The 15,891-nt window shown below is 44.5% G+C and overlaps 1 protein-coding gene across 14 annotated transcripts in view; it reads right to left on the reverse strand.

The window, feature by feature from the left end:
- ank1a (ankyrin 1, erythrocytic a) overlaps positions 1-15,891 on the reverse strand; it is a 158,556-nt gene that overhangs the window by 24,270 nt on the left and 118,395 nt on the right. For all 14 annotated transcript variants that reach the window (XM_042331544.1, XM_042331547.1, XM_042331554.1 and 11 more), the window contains 10 exons: positions 15,296-15,392; positions 15,003-15,081; positions 14,745-14,860; positions 14,326-14,550; positions 13,944-14,098; positions 13,580-13,791; positions 5,584-5,788; positions 1,292-1,388; positions 861-1,089; positions 614-742 (listed from right to left, as the gene is read on the reverse strand). In XM_042331544.1, the coding sequence (XP_042187478.1) occupies positions 614-742; positions 861-1,089; positions 1,292-1,388; positions 5,584-5,788; positions 13,580-13,791; positions 13,944-14,098; positions 14,326-14,550; positions 14,745-14,860; positions 15,003-15,081; positions 15,296-15,392 (1,544 nt within the window). The remainder of the gene's footprint in view (positions 1-613; positions 743-860; positions 1,090-1,291; positions 1,389-5,583; positions 5,789-13,579; positions 13,792-13,943; positions 14,099-14,325; positions 14,551-14,744; positions 14,861-15,002; positions 15,082-15,295; positions 15,393-15,891) is intronic.

Consider the following 15,891-nt stretch of genomic DNA (forward strand, 5'->3'; position numbering starts at 1 on the left):
GAGGGAGGGAGGGAGTAATGGAGAGAGGGAGACCCAGAGAGGGAGGGAGGGAGTAATGGAGAGAGGGAGACCCAGAGAGGGAGGGAGGGAGTAATGGAGAGAGGGAGACCCAGAGAGGGAGGGAGTAATGGAGAGAGGGATGAAGACCCAGAGAGGTAGGGAGTAATAGAGTGAGGGATGAAGACCCAGAGAGGGAGGGAGTAATGGAGAGAGGGATGAAGTCCCAGAGAGGGAGGGAGTAATAGAGTGAGGGATGAAGACCCAGAGAGGGAGGGAGTAATGGAGAGAGGGATGAAGACCCAGAGAGGGAGGGAGTAATGGAGAGAGGGATGAAGACCCAGAGAGGGAGGGAGTAATAGAGTGAGGGATGAAGACCCAGAGAGGGAGGGAGTAATGGAGAGAGGGATGAAGACCCAGAGAGGGAGGGAGTAATAGAGTGAGGGATGAAGACCCAGAGAGGGAGGGAGTAATGGAAAGAGGGATGAAGTCCCAGAGAGGGAGGGAGTAATAGAGTGAGGGATGAAGACCCAGAGAGGGAGGGAGTAATGGAGAGAGGGATGAAGACCCAGAGAGGGAGGGAGTAATGGAGAAAGGGATGAAGAGGGTTAAGCACCTTGACTGAGACGGGGAGTCTGTTGTCTTTGAAGGCCTGGAAGCTGAAACAGCGAGGCTGCTGGGTAGCCTTCCTCACTGGAACCAGGTTCCCAGAACACTCCAGGTGCAGTGGCATTCCCTCCATCACCTGAGAGGGTTATACAGACTGATCCACTTACTCCACTCACTTTACAGTGTCTCTATAGCTGAAGCTAATAAACAATGACATAATCATGATAACCATCATTATGACTCCCTGTACTGACCTCGATGTCACGACTGCGGGCCACCTCACTGAAGTTCTCGTGTTGCTCCAGGGTTTTGTCCATCTTGTCATCAGTCATGCAGTAGCAGCGCAGGCGGCCCTCACGGACCTCGTTCATCTTGGCAAACACCACAAACTTGGCCATGTAGGGCACAGCTGAGAGCTCTCGATACAGGAGGTTGGAGAAAGACACAGCCTCGGCTGTCCTAGGACAGTCAGCCAGCCAGAACCTGAGAAGAGACACCATTGTGTAGGACTTATGGCAACCCTTAAGTTACTCATGGTTGGATCCTTTGAGATAAGCATATCTTAATAACTGCTCTCAAGTAACAAAAAGAGCTGGATTGAGGTTTAGATTGTGAGATTTAGGATGTGGATTTATTTGTCTAATTAACATGAATGCTAGTGAGTGAGTTGCTACACTATACTTACCGTGCCGACACATTGGTTGTGAAGTTGGCACAGTCTTTGCTATATATGAGCTTGGTGGTACCAGTGATGTCCTCCCACTGGGCTGGGGCTGTGCCACCTGGAGAGAAGGAAGAGACATCAGTTACACAAAGATATAGGAAGGAGGAGAAAAAGCAGCCCATTCTCTTATAGAATACGCCAGGAGGTGCCGATTCTGCAGGTGCCAGATTACGTTTGGAGCTGGCGAAATGTGAACGCTAAAAAATGTGAACGCATTCCACTAGGGGCAACATGAGCGCCTATTACCTTTTAGTAGGCTTGCGGCTTGCTAGGGCATTGTGGACAGGGATGGTGGATGGGGGATGGAGGATGGGCATTTAAATGGCAGACTCCGGCTACGAAGGTTGCGTGTTTAATCACAGTGCTAGAAACTCTTTCTTTTTTTTAAGCCTTTTCCAAACCTTAACCATAACCATTCGGAATTAATGACATACCTTAAGTTTAACCCTATCCCTAACGCTAACCTTCACCATTCGGAATTAATCCCTAAACTTAAGTTTTAGTTTAACTTTTGAGGAGTTTAACTGACAGCTAAAATACAACAAAACCTGGTGTAATTAATACGTCAAGCCCTGGCGTGATTCTATTACTGCAGTTACGCAATAGGTTGACGTTTAAATTGGAGATTGGGTTGAGAAAGAGGTATATTAAACATGCAATCCTGTAAATTAGACACACAAGTTGACATCCTAAACCTCATTCAGCAGGAGTGTGGAGTTCTAAGAGGTACTGTATCTAAGAGGTACTGTATCTCAAAAACCAACATATCCATAATAGAGCAGTACGTCATTGTTAAGGTTTGTTCACAAGTGTCACATCTGCTCCTGCAACGCCCTCTACCTCTCATCCTGTGTCTCCTTGACCTGCCACCACTCCCCCAATACTCTCTACCTCTCCCTCTCTCTCTGTGTGTGTGATTGTGTGGGTGGAGACAGGTGTGCTGGAGTCAGAGCAGATCCCCACCAGCTGCAACCTGTTCCATAATCAAGACCTCTACAAATACTCAGCCCTGCCACTTCCACACTGCCAGATTGTAATCTCTGCTCAGTCAGTCTATGTTTCTAGCCATTTGTTACTATTCAGATCCGGTCATCCTGTTGTTCCTGTTTTCCTCTCTGATACAGTTCTGCCCGCTCTGACTCTGGACACTGTCTCCAGTCCCACGTCTCGTCATCCTACTACTCTGTCCTGGATTCCCCACTCTACTACTCCCTTGGATTCCCCTCCGGACCTGCTTACCCTGTCTCAACTCCTCTCGCTCCAGCCTCAGCCTCCGCACCTGTTTTCCAGCAACCCGCCCAAGCTTCCCCTGACCTGCACTCCATCTCCCCGTTTGTCAATAAATACCTTGGTTACTTCATCCCAGTCTCCTCGTCTGAGTCTGCTCTTGGGTTCCCCCGCATAACAAGTTTGTGCCTATACTTGGAACATGGGCTAGGAACCCTGGGAGGTGAGATGGCAGGCTTGCCAAAATAGCCAGCAAGGTTTCAATGGGATCACTCCATAGAAAGAGCCTGGGCAACTGAAATGTGACCTTTTCCAGGAAAGACTATGTAGGTTAACCACTGTGACATTGAAGAGACAGAGAATGAAATTCATTTTATCCTCTATTGCCTTTTGTACCACGATTATACACTTTTCATTATTCCAGAAAGCCCACCAGATACACCCTGGCATTATGTGGCTGAGCGATGAGGAGAAACTGAAATGTTTTTTTGTCCTTTGTGCATTTTCGCTTACTGAATTTTCAGATCAAGCCTGGAATAAAAGAAAAGGTGACCTATAATTAAATTATACAAATATTTATTTCCAGACATATAGCAAAGTGCCCGTACAGTTGAAGTCAGAAGTTTACATATACACATAGGTTGGAGTCATTAAAACTCGTTTTCAACCACTCCACAAATTTCTTGTTAAACAAACTATAGTTCTGGCAAGTCAGGTAGGACTTCTACTTTGTGCATGACACATGTAATTTTTCCAACAATTGTTTACAGACAGAATATCACTTATAATTCATTGTATCACAATTCCAGTGTGTCAGAAGTTTACTATACTAAGTTGACTGTGCTTTTAAACAGCTTGGAAAATTCCAGAAAAGTATGTCATGGCTTTAGAAGCATCTGACATCATTTGAGTCAATTGGAGGTGTATCTGTGGATGTGTTTCAAGGCCTACCTTCAAACTCAGTGCCTCTTTGCTTGACATCATGGGAAAATCAAAAGAAATCAGCCAACACCTTAGAAAAAAATGTGTAGACCTCCACAAGTCTGGTTCATCCTTGGGAGAAATGTCAAAATGCCTGAAGGTACCACGTTCATCTGTACAAACAATAGTACGGAAGTATAAACACCATGGGACCACGCCGCCCTCATACCGCTCAGGAAGGAGACGCGTTCTGTATCCTAGAGATGAATGTACTTTGGTGCGAAAGGTGCAAATCAATCCCAGAACAACAGCTAAGGACCTTGTGAAGATGCTGGAGTAAACAGGTACAACAGTAATTATATCCACAGTAAAACGTGTCCTATATCAACATAACCTGAAAGGCCTCTCAGCATGGAAGAAGCCACTGCTCCAAAACCGCCATAAAAAAGCCAGACTACGGTTTACAACTGCACATGGGGACAAAGATCATACTTTTTGGAGAAATGTCCTCTGGTCTGATGAAACAAAACAGAACTGTTTGGCCATAATGACTATTGTTATTATGCAAGCCGAAGAACACCATCCCAACCGTGAAGCACGGGGGTGCCAGCATCATGTTGTGGGATTGCTTTGCTGCAGGAGGGACTGGTGCACTTCACTAAATAGATGGCATCATGAGGGAGGAAAATTATGTGGATATATTGAAGCAACATCTCAAGACATCAGTCAGGAAGTTAAAGCTTGGTTGCAAATGGGTCTCCAAATGGACAATGACCCCAAGCATACTTCTAAAGTTGTGGCAAAATGGATTAAGGACAACAAAGTCAAGGTATTGGAGTGGCCATCACAAAGCCCTGACCTCAATCCTATAGAAGATTTGTGGGCAGAACTGAAAACGTTTATGCGAGCAAGGAGGCCTACAAACCTGACTCAGTTACACCAGCTCTGTCAGGAGGAATGTTCCAAAATTCACCCAACTTATTGTGAGAAGCTGGTGGAAGGCTACCCAAAACGTTTGACCCAAGTTAAACAATTTAAAGGCAATGCTACCAAATACTAATTGAGTGTTTGTAAACTTCTGACCCACTGGGAATGTGATGAAAGAAATAAAAGCTGAAATAAATCATACTCTCCACTATTATTCTGACATTTCACATTATTAAAATAAAGTGGTGATCCTAACTGACCTAAGGCAGGGAATTTTTACGAGGATTAAATGTCAAGAATTGTGAAATACTGAGTTTAAAAGTGTTTCGCTAAGGTGTATGTAAACTTCTGACTTCAACTGTATGTATATAGATTGTGTATCGGCCTGTTTCATCTTCTCTTTGTGTCAGACCTGGATAAACGCTTTCCGTTTCATTTTTCTGTATTTATTTTTCTGAATTTTTTTATTAAACCTTTTTACTGCTCTAGGGCTATTACTATTGCTTGGATAACCTTATCTACTATTATGTATTGATTTACTTTTCATTTTTTATGAGGTGCACACTGCACAGAACACCGGAATAAGTATCACTGAATGAATTATCACTGTGAATCATTGTAATGTTTATGTGTCAATTAATCCCGTAAAATATTGGTTGCCAACTGGAGATTTGACACAAAAATAAAATATGATTCATTCATGCGAGGTGATTTTACTTCACCATATCACTTTTACACCCATCGTAATTAAGATAATTAACAGTTGCTCAGTATAGTAATGACATTGCTTCTTCTTCTACATAAATGTGGATCCCATCCCACAGATGACAGACATTGAATCACTATGTTCAATCAATTTCCTTCTATGAGGTGTTCATGCAGTCTAACTCATAGTTTACTCTAAATTGTACATTTACGTGATTTAGCAGATGCTCCTATCCAGAGCGACTTACAGTAGTGAGTTTACACATTTTCATACTTTTCTCATACTGGTTCCCCGTGGGAATCAAACCCACAACCCTGCCATTGCAAGCGCCATGCTCTACCATCTGTGCCATATGGCACTGTTAAGGGGCACCATTCAACTATTCCTTAAGTAATACAGTTTCACTGTGCCATTAGTCCACCATAAGGCCTCAGTCAGGCTTACTAAAGTGTGACAGACAGTGTTGGCGTACCGATGACACTGCACAGCAGGCGCAGGCTGGTGGTGTCCCCCTCCCCAGAGTCCCGGGGGCTCTCTCTCCAGGAGGGGGGCAGGGGGATGCACAGGCCGATGGGCCGGTGGAACTTGCGTCGCCGTGGCTCCACAGTCACCACGGGGCTGAAGGTTGCCTGGTTACCCAGCAGCTTGGCAACCAGCTCGTCTGGGACTGGTTGGGCCTGAGGTTAGAGGGGAGAGGATGTGCGGAAAGAGGGATGATGATGTGGTGGATGAGTGTGGACAAGAGAGATTGATAAAAAGACACAGATTGATAGCAATGTAGAGAGAAATAGGATGAGAAAAGCAGAGAGATAATATGAGGTATGTAATGATGTAATGGATGACAATGGACAGGTAAATAAATCAAATGGGAGAAATGAAGGATGAAGAGAAAGAGAAGTCTATGGTCAATAAAATGCTATTTTATACCATACCAAAACATACAAACAACTTGAAAAGACACAGTGCATTTCATTATTCATCAGTGTTGTTGATAAAACAAATTTGAACATTTACAACCTACACTGAGTGTACAAAACATTAGGAACACCTAATAAATTACAATATAAATATAGGACAAAACACACATTACAACAAGAGAGACACAACACTACATAAAGAGAGACCTAAAACAACAACATAACAAGGCAGCAACACATGACAACACAGCTTTGGTAGCAACACAATATAACAACAACATGGTGGCAACACAACATGGTAGCAGCACAAAACATGGCACAAACATTGGGCAAAGTCAACGGCAGCCACAACTGTCAGTAAGAGTGTCCATGATTGAGTCTTTGAATGAAGAGATTGAGATAAAACTGTCCAGTTTGAGTGTTTGTTGCAGCTCGTTCTAGTCGCTAGCTGCAGCAAACTGAAAAGAGGAGCGACCTAGGGAAGTGTGTGCTTTGGGGACCTTTAACAGAATGTGACTGGCAGAATGGGTGTTGTATGTGGAGGATGAGGGTTTCAGTATATATCTCAGATGGGGGGGAGTGAGGGCTAAGAGGTTTTTATAAATAAGCATCAACCAGTGGGTCTTGCGACAGGTATACAGAGATGACCAGTTTACAGAGGAGTATAAGAGTGCAGTGATGTGTCCTATAAGGAGCATTGGTGGCAAATCTGATGGCCAAATGGTAAAGAACATCTAGCCGCTCGAGAGCACCCTCCTTACCTGCTGATCTATAAATTATGTCTCTGTAATCTAGCATGGGAAGGATGGTCATCTGAATCAGGGTTCGTTTGGCAGCTGGGGTGAAAGAGGAAGTACTTGTATGAGGTGACTACCTCAAGCTCTAAACCCTCAGAGGTAGTAATAACACCTGTGGGTAGAGGGGCATTCTTCTTACCAAACCACATGACCTTTGTTTTGGAGGACAAGGTTATTATTTGTAACTTATTTTGTACATAATGTTTCTGCAACCGTATCTTACGGCAGAAAAGAGATTCTGGATATCAGGACAGCGATCATTCACCTCGGATTAGACAAAGATCTTTTCTTCTACAAGCAAGACATTCTCCAAACACCCGACAGGACCAACATCCCCGTAATTTGCAAGAGGAAGCGACGCAGGTGCAGAGGACAAAGAGCCGGATGCCTGGTCAGGACCCAGAAAAGGCGACTGGGAAAGCTGCTGTTACCGTCAATACTACTCGCCAACGTGCAGTCACTGGACAATAAACTAGACGAGGTCCGACCACTAATATCCTACCAACGGGACATCAAAAACTGTAATATCCTATGTTTCACGGAATCATGGCTGAATGACGACATGGAAATTCCGCTAGAGGGATATACGCTGCACCGGCAAGGTAGAACAGCACACTCCGGTAAGATGGGGGTGTTCTGTGCATATTTGAAAATAACAGCTGGTGCACGAAATCTGAGGAAGTCTCTAGATTTTGCTCACCTGAAGTAGAGTATATTGTGATAAATTGCAGGCCACACTACTTGTCTAGAGAGTTTTCAGCTATACTTTTCGAGGCTGTTTATTTACCACCAAAGACAGATGCTGGCACTAAGACTGCACTCAGTCAGCTGTATAAGGAAATATGCAAACAGGAAACCACTCACCCAGAGGCGGTGCTCCTAGTGGCAGGAGACTTTAATGCAGATAAAACTTAAATCAGTTCTACCAAATTTCCATCAACATCTTAAATGTGCAACCAGAGGGAAAAAAATTCTAGATCAGCTGTACTCCACACACAGAGAAACGTACAAAGCTCTCCCTCGCCCTCCATTTGGTAAATCTGACCACAACTCTATCCGCCTGATTCCTGCTTACAAGCTAAATTAAAGCAGGAAGCACCAGTGACTCGGTCTATAAAAAAGTGGTCAGATGAAGCAGATGCTAAACTACAGGACTATTTTGCTATCACAGACTGGAACATGTTCCGGGATTCTTACGATGGCATTGAGGAGTACACCACATCAGTCACTGGCTTTATCAATAAGTGCATTGAGGGCGTTGTCCCCACAGTGACTGTACGTACATACCACAACCAGAAGCCATGGATTACAGGCAACATTCGCACAGAGCTAAAGGGTAGAACTGCCGCTTTCAAGGTGCGGGACTCTAACCCGGAAGCTTACAAGAAATCCTGATATGCCCTGCGACGAACCATCAAACAGGCAAAGCGTCAATACAGGGCTAAGATTGAATCATACTACACCGGCTCCGACGCTCGTCTTATGTGGCAGGGCTTGCAAACTATTACAGACTACAAAGGGAAGCAAAGCCACGAGCTGCCCAGTGACACGAGCCTACCAGACGAGCTAAATCACTTCTATGCTCGCTTCGAGGCAAGCAACACTGAGGCATGCATGAGAGCATCAGCTGTTCCGGACGACTGTGTGATCACGCTCTCGGTAGCCGACGTGAGTAAGACCTTTAAACAGATTAAACATACACAAGGCTGCGGGGCCAGACGGATTACCAGGACATGTGCTCTGGGCATGTGCTGAACAACTGGCAGGTGTCTTCACTGACATTTTCAACATGTCCCTGATTGAGTCTATAATACCAACATGTTTGAAGCAGACCACCATAGTCCCTGTGCCCAAGAACACAAAGGCAACCTGCCTAAATGACTACAGACCCGTAGCACACACTCCGTAGCCATGAAGTGCTTTGAAAGGTTGGTAATGGCTCTCATCAACACCATTATCCCAGAAACACTAGACCCACTCCAATTTGCATACAGCCCAAACAGATCCACAGATGATGCCATCTCTATTGCACTCCACACTGCCCTTTCCCACCTGGACAAAAGGAACACTTATGTGAGAATGCTATTCATTGACAACAGCTCAGCGTTCAACACCCTCAAAGCTCATCACTAAGCTAAGGATCCTGGGACTAAACACCTCCCTCTGCAACTGGATCCTGGACTTCCTGACGGGCCGCCCCCCCGGTGGTGAGGGTAAGTAGCAACACATCTGCCACGCTGATCCTCAACACTGGAGCTCCCCAGGGGTGCGTGCTCAGTCACACATGTTCACCCATGACTGCATGACCAGGCATGACGCCAACACCATCATTAAGTTTGCAGACGACACAACAGTGGTAGGCCTGATCACCGACAACGACGAGACAGCCTATAGGGAGGAGGTCAGAGACCTGGCCGGGTGGTGCCAGAATAACGACCTATCCCTCGACTTAACCAAGACTAAGGAGATGATTGTGGACTACAGGAAAAGGAGGGCCGAGCACGCATCCATTCTCATTGACGGGGTGCAGTGGAGCAGGTTAAGAGCTTCAAGTTCCTTGGTGTCCACATCAACAACAAACTAGAATGGTCCAAACACACCAAGACAGTCGTGAAGAGGGCACGACAAAGCCTATTCCCCCTCAGGAAACTAAAAAGATGTGGCATGTGTCCTGAGATCCTCAAAAGGTTCTACAGCTGCAACATCGAGAGCATCATGACTGGTTGCATCACTGCCTGGTATGGCAATTGCTCCGGCCTCTGACCGCAAGGCACTACAGAGGGTAGTGTGTACGACCCAGTACATCACTGGGGCTAAGCTGCCTGCAATCCAGGACCTCTACACCAGACGGTGTCAGAGGAAGGCCCTAAAAATTGTCATAGACCCCAGCTACCCCAGTCATAGACTGTTCTCTCTACTACCGCATGGCAAGCGATAGCGGAGTGCAAAGTCTAGGGCAAAAAGGCTTCTCAACAGTTTTTACCCCCAAGCCATAAGACTCCTGAACAGGTAATCAAATGGCTACCCGGACTATTGTGGGCATTGTGCATTGTGTACCCCCCCAACCCCCCGCCCAACCCCTCTTTTAACGCTACTGCTACTCTCTGTTGATCATATATGCATAGTCACTTTAACTATACATTCATGTACATACTACCTTAATTGGGCCGACCAAACCAGTGCTCCCGCACATTGGCTACCCGGACTATCTGCATTGTGTCCCACCCACCACCCGCCAACCCCTCTTTTACATTACTGCCACTCTCTGTTCATCATATATGCATAGTCACTTTAACCATATCTACATGTACATACTACCTTAATCAGCCTGACTAACTGGTGTCTGTATGTAGCCTCGCTACTTTTATAGCCCCGCTACTGTATATAGCCTGTCTTTTTACTGTAGTTTTATTTCTTTACCTACCTATTGTTCACGTAATACCTTTTTTGCACTATTGGTTAGAGCCTGTAAGTAAGCATTTCACTGTAAGGTCTACCTACACCTGTTATATTCGGCGCATGTGACAAATAAACTTTGATTTGAGCTTGTTGGACACTAAGAAAGCGTTGTTGTAGAGCATTTAACACAAAATCGATGGAGGGGCCAGCCGAGTATAAGACTGTATCATCTGCATATAAATGGATGAGAGAGCTTCCTACTGCCTGAGCTATGTTGTTGATGTAAATTGAGAAGAGCGTGTGTCCTAGGATTGAGCCTTGGGGTACTCCCTTGGTGACAGACGGTGGCTGAGACAGCATATTTTCTGACTTTATACACTGCACTCTTTGAGAGAGGTAGTTAGCAAACCAAGCCAAAGACCCCTCAGAGACACCAATGCTCCTTAGTCGGCCCACGAGAATAGAATGGTCTACTGTATCAAAAGCTTTGCCCAAGTCAATAAAAATAGCAGCACAATATTGCTTAGAATCAAGGGCAATGGTGACATCATTGAGAACCTTTAAGTTTGCAGTGACACATCCATAACCTGAGCAGAAACCATATTGCATGCCCGAGAGAATACTATGGACTACTGTACTATCAAGAATACTATCAAGAAAGCCAGTCAGTTGATTATTGACAAGTTTTTCCAGCACTTTTGATAAACAGGGCAAAATAGAAATAGGCCTTTAACAGTTAGGATCAGCCTGATCTCCCCCTTTAAATAAAGGACGAACTGTGGCTGCCTTCCAAGCAATGGGAACCTCCCCAGGAAGGAGAGACAGGTTAAAAAGGTTGGTGATAGGCTTTGCGACGATATGGGCAGCATCCTTAAAGAAGAAAGGGTCTAAACCATCTGACCCATATGTTTTTTGGGGGGTCAAGTTTAAGGAGCTCCTTTAGCACCAAATGCAATTCTTGAGGTGGAGTAACTCTGCAAGATCACTTTCGAACAAGGTAATAAACCTGTTTTTAATTCTCATTTTCTTTATGGGGGCGTGTTGGTTCACAATACCACCGAAAATATATAAAAAAGAAGGTCCAAGCGTCTTCGACAGAGGGGATCAAGCTGATTCTATACCATTTTACAGAGGCCTGTTCATGAAGAAAGGCTTGCTCATTTTAGTTTTTTAGCAAGCGTCTATGTCAAATCAGGACAGGTTGTTTCACTGAGCAGCCGTTACGAACACAGGCTGTAAAACAGTGATCACTAAGGTCATTAAGGTCATTCCATGACATTGCCTGACCAGGTGAATCCAGGTGAAAGCTATGATCCCTTATTTCAATCAGTGTAGATGAAGGGGAGGAGACAGGTTAAATGAGGATTTTTAAGCCTTGAGACATGGATTGAGAAAATCATGAATCAGCATAATTTTTATGGATATATACAAAGAAATATCAATAGAAAACAGGTAAAATGTTTGCAGGTTTGCAGTCTTTCCAGCTTAATTTTGAAGTGATTGCGTTAATTAGCTCCTCTGAACAACAGTGTCCTGACAAGAGAGCACATTTTCTATGCCAGGTGAAATCGCTGCTCATTAGCTCATTGCTATGGGTGTATCCAAATAAATCACTAGAAAACAATTTAAACAAAAACAAATGCAGCTACTTGTTGTTATTCTGACTGCACTATTTGACGTGACTTTAAGTTAGCCGTAGTTGGTTAGCTAGCAAGCAAGGGATAAGAACGTTGCCAGCCAGTATGGCAGTAGAACATTTAGAATGAATGACTGGGTTGCATCCATAGATAGTGATTAAAAAGACGGAACGACTGGGTCGCGTCTCTAGCAACCAAACAGAATTGATAGTACAAACGACCAGCCGGCTTCGGTAGCAACCCTATATTTGTGTCGGGACTATATCTTGTGGAAGGATGAACTGTATTAATAAATTAATACAAATGTGTTTAATGAAAATATGTAAATCATCATTCTAATATGTTGGTAACCCGTTGTATAAAAGTGAAAATGCCCTCCAAGCCGGTGTTTGGAGGATAGATTGGCATGGTTTGCCGGTCCTCGACTTCATCTCGGGCCTAACAACACCTGTGCTAGTACGTATATCCACCAAACACCGTCTTCTTGGGCATTATCACTTAATTCCACACTCAGTGTACATTGACAATGAAAGTCTAAACCTCACTACACATTCACGTGAACTGTCTCACTTAGTACAACCTTTGAAAAGGTTGGCGTACCAGCTAGCGTAAAGCCCGGACTGGGGTTATGAGGCTATAAGGCTCTACATTCACAGCTCTACAGGCTGCATGTACTGGAGCACAGGGGATGCTCCAAAGCAGCAGGGGAGATGGAAGTCCATGCTGTGCCATGTTCACCGTAACATACACATATTTCCCTCAAAATAGGAGACTACTTCAGTATGTAGGCCAATAAAACCACTCACTCGGATCATAACAGGCATGCTGCTAAAGAACATTCACTGTAACAAGGTCCCTCTGCATTATGTAACCATGACTATAGTTATAGAACATAACCACATTAGTGAATGATGCATTAAGCTTTAGGATACTGGCATAATCATTTGCAAACATTGGTGACTCGATGATTCCCTTTCAAAACAGCCTCAGATAAACTTTGAATGTTAATATTCCCACTGTTAAGTGACTACTGTACTACGTGTATGTAGTAAATCTCATTGGTTGTGTGTAGAACAAAGAAAAAGGCAATTTCCTTGGCAAGGAATACATTTATATAAATGTGCTAATCAAACCAAATACATATAGCATACATATAGCTAGGGTTGGGTAGGTTACTTTCTAAATGTAGTCTGTTACAGTTACTAGTTACCTGTCCAAAATGGTAATCAGTAATGTAACTTCTGGATTACCTAAACTCAGTAACTTAATTACTTTCCGACACTTTTGGATTACTTTCCCCTTAAGAGGCATTTGAAGAAGACAAAGGATCCATCAAACGCATTTGGTGTGTCATCATAGGGGTCTTTGACTTGTGGTCAGGCTTGCTCAGCTGGAACAAACTTAAACTTGCGCCTTTTTTAATGCTGAATTAATGTCATTGAGAAAACAGAAAGGTGACAAAATATATTTTCGCAAACATCCCTTCTATATTTAAAAGTAATCCAAGAAGTAATCATCATGTTTTAAATGATCTGTAATCTGATTCTAATATTTTTGCTGGTAAAGTAACTGATTAGTTACAGTAAAAAAACTAACAGATTACATGTAACTGTAATGTAGTTACTCCACAACCCTGCATATAGCATGCTTGGTCATACAGGCAGGCACTAACGATAATGTCTTCCTCCTGCTTCTTCCTCCTCATCCTCCCATCTCACCTGCAGGCCCAGACGGACTCGCTTGGTGACCGCTGTCTCAGGGAACGTAGCCTGGACCATCGGCACCAGCTTACTGGTCAGTTGACCCCCCTCTGGGCCAATCAGGTCACTCTCCTGCTGGACACGCGACACCACAGCAAAGTAGAGGGGGAAGTCAGTGGAGATGATTCGTCGGATACGCTTCTTCCCAAGCTCCTCTTGGCTCTCCAGATCTAAAGGAATAAACAGGCAGAACGTAGCGGTCAATAAGAGTGGGGAATACTGATACAGTACCGATAAGAAAGCACTAATAATCACCAACCAGGCCATTATCAGTGACCGTAATCAGGTATGACTGAGTTAGTAGAACTTCTCATTCTACTACCTTCATCCATCCCATTGAGGATAGTCTCCAGCACATCGTCCCCGTAGCGATTGCGGTGTTCCTTCCAAACAGAGCCATTCTCACTCCTCAGAACCACCAGCTCCCGGTCCCCTCGACCCAGGGCTGCAAAGTGTGGGATCTCCACGATCACAGGCCTGACAGACACACACAGACATAGAGACACACATCAATGAGGCTTCAAACGTCATTCTCACAATGTAATTAGTCGTATGTTTGACACCCCTGAATTAGGAGATACCCTCACAGAAGGTAGAACACAATTTTTATCCTGATCTCAAAATTTGACCTATTGTCTTTTGCTGAAAACTGATGCACCTGTTCTCCCTTCAATACTCTACATTGTGTTTATTCAAGTCCTCACCCTAGGAACTGCATGCTGGCTGGGCCCAGAGAGATGATACGGCTGGCCAGGCCCTCTCCCTCCACCAGGGGGGGAGGGGTGGGGAGCTTCTGGGGCTTGACCAGACGGCAGGTTATACGTGTGGGGGCGGCACAGGTCCGTGGAGGGATGATGACACGCAGACCGTTGTGTCTGCTGCCTCGCATCGAGCCACCCCGAGCATCCACCATGAAACTCACTAGGAACCTGACAAGAGACATGCCTCACATTATTACACGGTATAATAACGTTTATATTTTCACTCTTAGAGATTGATTTATGGACAACATAAGACATTTGTCAGTGTAGGACTGCAGGCAGGGTAGGATGGACACACACATGGCTGTGTCTACTGACCCTGTGTGTATGGGTTAGACTTAGGGTTAGGGTTGTGTACTGACCCTGTGTGTATGGGGCTGGCCACAGGACTGACGTTGTCAGAAGTCTCTGTAGCTGGGCTGCTGGGGATCAGGGAGTCGTCATCATACTCCCTATGTAATGGCATTGGAGTGTGTACCTAAAATATAGACCGAAAAACCTTGTCTTATCGTAGCATTTTTACTTTTCTACTCATCATCCACAGGGTTACAGCGATACAAATATTTTCATTAATAATATAGAAACCTCATGGGATTGAACCTAACCAGTTTGTTCTGTACCTGCTCCATCTCATGCTCCTTTAGGTGGACCATCTCTGGGGATACACAAGGGATCCTGGGAATGGCAGGCGAGTAGTTGCTGTTGGAGAGAAGAAAACAAGGAGTGTGTAGGGGATATATTCTCCTTCCACTTCCTACATCCCAGTATAGCTTTAACCCATCCATTCCCCATTCTTTACAATACCTCCACCTTTCTTTTACTACCAATATACCCCCATTCACTCACACTCTAACACCAACCTTCTACCCCCCCACCCTAGGCCCCCTACACAGTGCCCAGCCCTCTCTCGTACTCCATAGATTTCTTGGGTGACAGGAAATCGTCATCATGGTCCTTCAAGTCATCCATCTTCATGTACCTGGCTCCTTCTGTCCCCAACAGCTCCTCCCCTTTAGACAACAACAAGAAGGGCAGAGAGAGAGGACAGACCGGGTCAGAGGGGTGTAATAGATAAAGACATACAAGATAACTGAAACATGTGAGTCAGAGAGCATAGAATGAGTTCAGTAAATATAACACAGGGTTTATATAATAGTTAGGTTGGTGAGTTAAAGGGATTAGCTACTACACTCCACACACTGTGCATGTGTTAATGCTGTACATGTGTCAATGGAAAGAGATTTAGTGAAGCCACGGTCACAGTGAGACCCAAAGGCAGATGGAGAGAGAGAGAGAAAGACAGAAATAAGATGGCCCCCACACTTTGTTCAATATTCATCTCAAATGTGATGTGTTAAAATACTTTTCATCCATAAACTGTTTCCAGTAGTTGAATATTTGGAGCACAGCACATTGGATATGTATGGTAAAATATCCCAGATTTCCTTAACATCTGGAGAGATACAATATGGCCCAGCATGAACTGAGTCTAAAACAAGACAACATCAC

This window comes from Oncorhynchus tshawytscha, linkage group LG12 (assembly GCF_018296145.1).
Source record: "Oncorhynchus tshawytscha isolate Ot180627B linkage group LG12, Otsh_v2.0, whole genome shotgun sequence".
Classification (NCBI taxonomy): domain Eukaryota; kingdom Metazoa; phylum Chordata; class Actinopteri; order Salmoniformes; family Salmonidae; genus Oncorhynchus; species Oncorhynchus tshawytscha.